Genomic DNA, 6517 nt, shown 5'->3' with positions numbered 1-6517 from the left:
CCAGACCTGTCTACATCCTTGCAGAGGAGTTGGACCAAGTGACCTTTAAGGATCCTTTCCAACTCAAAAGGTTCTGTGATTCCACCTCTGTGTTTCACATTAATTGAGTAATGATTTGTAAAGCTGTTAGAAAACTGAACGACTTTAGTACAGCTTTGGGAGCTGAGGACATAGAAGCATAACTTGCTAAATCAGCGTTTGCTTACAAGGATGCTCAGATGATACCTTTGATTGTTTTCTGTCCCTTTACTAGAGAGCCTGTGCTCTGACAGAGCTGCAAAAAACATCATGGCATCGTTGTGATTCCCTGTCAGATAGTGGCTTCCACTAAAGCAAATGTGTCAGGTTGATTTGTGACAGCAGCCTGAGATTGTGAACATTCACAGAAGGATAATTTTAAGACACATCATTGCTTTGTCCTTTTCTTTTATTCTCTATGCTTGGCAGGTGTCTACCTCTGTCTTCTTCCCTTGGCCCATCTGTGGATTTTGCTCAACACAGATGGGATTTTCAAACAATCTGCTGTCAAATTTGGTCTCTTCTGAGCATGTGTATACAGAGAGCTTTTGGAGACGTGTAACTAGGCCAAATGAGGGTGCTTTTTCATGGGAATGGCAAATAACGTATCTGATAGCAAGACAATTTTCTCTGCCAAATTGCTAGTCTGCTTTGCAACAGGGGTTCATTAGGCTCTGTCCATGAACTGTTTAGTAAGATTCTCTCTTAAAAAAAAAAGTTGGCATCGTATCTCTGCAGCTTCTGTGCATAACATCTCCATGCCTTTGCTTTGTTTTACAGACAGTCGTCCTTATGTCTTTCTGATGGCCCGTGTTCATCCTGGTGAAAGCAACGCCAGCTGGGTGATGAAGGGGACCCTGGAGTTCCTTGTGAGCAGTGATCCCATTGCTGATCTCCTGAGGAAATGTTTCATTTTCAAGATTGTCCCCATGCTCAACCCTGATGGAGTCATCAATGGCAAGTGCGTTGTAGTAACATACTTATTGTGAATTTTCACTGGGTTTACCTGCAGGCTTTACTGCTGTATACTTAGCAGGCCTAGTCTTCAGTGTTTTGGGCCAGAATTCCTGTTGCCTTTTGCCTTGTGTTTTATTCATCCTGTGATCAGTCCTGTAAGGAGAATGTAAGTCCTGGATACAGCCCAGTGTGCTGTCTCGTGTGCATCAGATATTCATGGTTCTGTACTGTGTGGGGCCGTAAGGTGTCCCAACTGACTGGGTGAAGTATTAGCGATAGCAGACAAACTGAATCTTACTTGCTGAATGGAAAGTTATCTATTCTGCCAAATCAGCAGGGCAAACTTTATCTGCAAGCTGATATATCTGGGAATAACTGGCTTTAATTAATGCTTTATATAACCTGAATGGGGGAAAGATGTAAGGATCTATTAAATGCTCGTATCTTTATGGAAATGTTTCCGTATAATGAAACTCCCTCCTTCTCCTATCTCCTTTACTCTGTTTCCTCCCACATGCTTCTGAAGAGATTCCAAGTCTTTCTGAGCTTATGAATATACCAGTTTCTTTTTGCATTCTTCAGAGCTGCCTTTACATTGCTCCTACCCACATCATCACTACAACCATTCATCTGGTTTCAGGTCAGGTTGTGCTGATCCGGTGCTGAAGAAACAGGGTAAAGACCTTAAGCAAATCTTGAGCTTATTTGGTCCTAATCTAATTCCTTTCTGTTGTGGTCTGGGCTTCAGCAGAGGGCAGCTTGGAGTGTTCTTAGCCTCTGGTCTGCGACTATGAGCATAGTTTTTTGTGTTCCTGTTCTCCCCAGGACATGAGTGTGTTGTAGTTTAGGCTGTTCAGGGGAGCTGGATGCTGCCCCCGAGTATTGGAAGCTTCTGCTGGCACCAAATGTTTCCTTGATTCTTCCAGACAGCAGAAGCAAAAATGAAAGATTGTGGCTTTCTGTTTTTCCTTTCACTCTGCTTAATTAAAGTTTCCAGCAGATGGAGGGCTGGAGGGAATGTCTGACCTTTTTTCTCCAGCTGTCAGGAGTGAGCATAGCAGAGGAAGGGTCCTCAGGAGGGACAGTGTGGCTTTTGGTGACACCTGGAATGAAGGGTACTGTCTGAGCTCATATCACACAGGAACGTGTGGAGCTTCCACTGTAGTTCAACCTGGTGATGAGTAGGAAAGTTTGGTGTGGGATAGGAGCAGAGGTCCAAGGACTTGGCTATGGCTCTGTAGCTAAGCATGAAGCCTGGGGAAGGGAGAGAACCATTCCATCATGCTCCAATTTAAATGCTGTGCTGTGGGGCCTCCCATGGCTCTGTTGCTCTTGCTTCTTCCCATGTGCTTTTTCAGTGGACTGAGGTGTTCCTGCACAGAAAGAAAAGCTTCTTTTCTTGGCCTAGAGTTTATTGGCAGCTTTTTGGAGATGACTTTTAGTCCCTTGCTGCATGTGGAAGCACATGCAGGTTTCTTTGTCCATTAATGTTCTACTTCATCTAGGTTTAAGTGCTGTATTAAACTCTGTTGTCATTCAAATCACTGCCACAAAGGGAAGCTCTTTTTCCAGGAAAAGGGTCTGTAGGCCATTATTGACTGAGTAGCTGTAAACAGGTCCATACTACTTACTTTTAGGTCTCTGTAGCACATTTCAGGAAGCCACTTATTTGCCTTGAGATTTACAATCACGACTGAATGTGTCAAATCCACTGTTTATTTTGAATCATCACTCATTTCGAATCTTCATGCTTTGAAAGTGCATCTTCTGTACTACCCATCCATCCTTCTGTTATCTGGTATTAATCCTGCTCTAGTCTCGTTACCTCGGTATCTTTATATTTAAAAAAGGGTTGAATTCTTTTCTGTTGGCAGTTCTTTTGAAGCTCCTCACTCTCTCCCTCCTCCCCAGTCCTGTGTGCTGGGGTGTGCATAATGCTTCCCTGCCCGTCACAAAGATGAATGCCATCGCAGGGTTACAAAGGATTTCTTCCAGCAGCCCAGCTGTGCCCCTTCCCCAGCTGACTCCCTGCTGCAGGCACAGCTCAGTGGAAGAGTGCTCATCCCAGCAGGATACCGTGCAATCACACTTCGAGAGCCTTGTGCAGCAACAAGACGATCAGGGCCTTGGTATTTGCTTTGGTTAATGTGATCTGAAAGTTGCATGCAGAGAATGTTCCTCTGTCACAGATATGATGGCAGTAATGTGATTATGCTCTGACTGTGTGTGGCTGAGCTAGGAAACAGCCTTCCCTTTCACTCCCTTTCACATCAGTCAGTACTATGAGGATTTATTCCTGTCTGTCAGTGATGGAGAGAGTTGAGTCCTGTTGCTGATGCTAAATGAAGGTAGTGGTGATGCAAGCATGTCTGTATGAGTAAGGCTGTCATCACATAAAAATAAAAATCACTACCCAATATCACATATAATTTGAGTTTGTTCAATCCAGAGAGTACTGATGAGCAGTTGTGTTCTGTGCGACTGTTCTCATGGAATCATTAAGGTTGGAAAAGAAGTCTGTCATCTGGTCCAACCGTCCGCCTACAACCAGTATTGCCCAGTAAACCGTGTCCTGAAGTACCACATCTCCATGTTTCTTTAAGGTCTCCAATGGATGGTGACTCCACCTCCCTGGGCAGCCTTTGCTCTGTCCTGAATAGCAGTCAGATGTAGGGTTTGTCAAATAAATTTCAGCTGATCTGGTAGTGGCTATATATTTTAATGTTAGACACTACTTTTTATTAAGTGCATCCTGTGTGTTGTCACACAGTAGTGTTTGACCACTGCTGGAAATGGGATGCTGCCTCTGATAGATGTATGGTCTGACCTGATATAGTTATTTGTGTGTTTTTTTTCTTCTTTACAAGTAAAAGTAGTCTTAATCTCCAAGAACGGTGCTATAAGATGGTCCAAAGTGACAGGCATTAAATTACTAAAGGGAAAGTGTCCTTGTAGGCTGATTATCTTGCGAAGGCTGTTCTGTGAAAACCCAAGGTATTGGTTGGTGTTCAGCTGACTGTTTTCTCTCATCCCTTTATCGTCTTTTTAAATTAAATCACGGATTAACAGGAAAGCTAGAGAAGGAATTCCATTCTACACAGCGGTGGAGAATCCATGAAGGAGCACAGCACTTTGATTAGGAAACTGCTGAGTTATACTGGGTGAGTGAGAGACCCGTGCTTTGTTCCTGGCTCTGCTGTTGATGAAGTATGTGACCTTGAGCATTTCCCCCTCCTTTTTTTTTCTTTCCCCTGAGTTTTCTTCCTGGGAGGATGAAATAATGACACACCACAACCTTCACACAGCTTGAAATGAGTGAAATATGTGTACCAGGAGCATTTTCTCTTCAATCTAGTTCTTCTGATTCATCCACTAAAACCAGGGTCAGGAAAGGAACTTGTAAAAGCTTATGACAGCACAAACAGTTCTGTTACAAAGAAATACCCAGCACTGTTGGCTGTTCACACTGTTCCACATAAGCTCATTACCACACAGTGGAGCAACAAGTTGCCTGTGCACCAACACTTCTCCATGCAGTTGTGTACCATCTTGTGACCTGCTTTTAGGCTGTCTTCTCTGTGCACATGCTACATACCCTTCTGTCAACAGCTTGTGTATGCAGCCATTCCTCAGTGTCTGCTCACACCTGCATATCTTCTGCACCCACGTACCTGGTGCTCCCATGTGTATGTTAGCAGTCACAACGTGGTAGTCAGCATTTTGTGGGGATTTTTTTGGCTGGACTTCTTCAGAGTCTGCAGTTTCATATAAATATTGCTATTTATTACCCCTGAATTTAGGGTTATTAATTATATCAGTATAACCTAATTTATATCACCATAAACAGCAATAATAAATAGTGCCAAATGCTAACGCGCAGTGCTTGCCAACCGTGCCCGTGTTTAATGAGTGCTTCCCCCCCACTTCCCAGAAGTATTAAATTAAAAATGATTCGGCCTTGCGATATGATTGATCAAACAAGAGGTGGAACTCCTAGATAAGTGCTTTTGTTTTAAAGAATATTTCATCTTCAGACTGCCCATGCACTGTCTATTATGAGCATCCACAGGTCTTGAACTGCCCAATCTCTCTCTTCCAAGTTCATGTCTCTCTCCTCCATTGCCACCTTCTTCCTTTTTCTTTACTCCCTTTCATGTTTCCTCTTTCTTCCCTTCTGTCTGCCCTTTTCTCGCTTTCCTTTCCCTACTGTTGAATCAAAGAAGCTTTTCAATGAGAGGAACTTGATGTGTTTTTGTAAATGAATTGAACCAATCAGTGGAGATGGGAGCCGGTGAGTCTATTTTGGTAAAGGAAGATTAATTTTTTTGGAAGCAGTGTGACTTCTTCGAAGGCATGGGGTAACCATAGTAGCTGTTAGGAAGAGGAAATCCTGATTTGCATTTTGGATTATAGCCATGGACTATTCTTTATCTGGTTTAAAAACACCCTGTTCCCTTCTGCACCTGCCTTCCCACAACACAGGCTGAGTAAGCTTTGCTGCTGCTTATAGGTAAGGCAGGTGAGCTGGGCTTTTTGTTTGTTTCTCTTTATTGATATTCACTCTCACTTTAGTCAGGCTGTTTGTTCCATCCTGTTTTACTTACAGGGCTTTGTTTATTGCGCCCTGGAATCCAGCAGAGAAAAGCTTTAACTCTGACAATTACAGAAATGGAGAGATAGAAACGTCCTCTGAAAGCCCTTTCAGAACACATTTCTATTGCATGCTCTCAGAAGGGAAACTATTAACTATTAATGTTTCCCACTTACTTTTTGAAACAAGGGCCTTTTTTTTTTTCTTTTCTTTTTTTTTTTGAAGGATACTTGTAGGAAGAACAGAAGCAAGCTAGTTCTTCTACCCAAAAGCATTATCTGTGTATATAACTTCTATTTCCTCCTATATTATTGTGCACTCTCCTGCACTGAGACATTTTGTTCTCCACGTAGTCAGAGGCAGAGCTGGACATAGACAGCAAACAAGCTAAGGGCCGCACTTGAGGACTCACTTGATGACCTAGAACTGCATCCTTGAGGATTAAATCTTGAAGTAGAGGCACACAAAGCCATGTGGCTGTAGACATCCCTCCTACTCTCCCTTCCCTTCTCTTGTTTGCTTCTCTCTGATCAGAGGGTTAAAGAGGAGTTGAATTCTCAGAATCTAGTCTTGCATATCTAAATGGATGCCATGCACTTTGCAAGCACAATTTAAGGGGTCTCTCCAGACTAGCTGATGTGTGATGCGTGCATTTCTTTAAGGATAGTGCCAACGGTAGTTGGGTAGATGCGTGTGGAAGAACATTTTTGCATAAGATTCAGTCCTTACTCATTTAGAATGGCTGTGCTCTGAGCTCTGTGTTATAAGGTGGTCTATTTGCAAGCGCTGACTCGGGACCTCAGAGCAGATGAAAATGCCATGTCTGAGGAATGCTTGTACTGCATCTGGAATGTGGCTCAGGGAAGTGCTATGAACTGTGGGTGAACTTTCTTTAAGTGCAGTAGATGGTTCTTATCTAAGTGCTGCTCTCTTGCCTCTGGTGTTGCCTCA

The 6517-nt window shown here is 43.1% G+C and overlaps 1 protein-coding gene across 1 annotated transcript in view; it reads left to right on the top strand.

Moving 5' to 3' along the window:
* The first annotated feature begins 779 nt into the window (after positions 1 to 779).
* Positions 780 to 6517, top strand: part of LOC146760311 (cytosolic carboxypeptidase 4-like) — a 94176-nt gene continuing 88438 nt past the window's right edge. Inside the window, exon 1 of the mRNA XM_085550805.1 lies at positions 780 to 979. Within this exon, the coding sequence (XP_085406931.1) occupies positions 822 to 979 (158 nt within the window). The 5' untranslated portion in view covers positions 780 to 821. The remainder of the gene's footprint in view (positions 980 to 6517) is intronic.

Source organism: Coturnix japonica, chromosome 6, assembly GCF_054131305.1.
Source record: "Coturnix japonica strain WE chromosome 6, WE-NBRP24, whole genome shotgun sequence".
NCBI classification, from domain to species: Eukaryota; Metazoa; Chordata; class Aves; order Galliformes; family Phasianidae; genus Coturnix; species Coturnix japonica.
The sequence above is the reverse complement of the archived record's forward strand: the minus strand, read 5'-3'. Positions and strand labels throughout refer to the sequence as shown.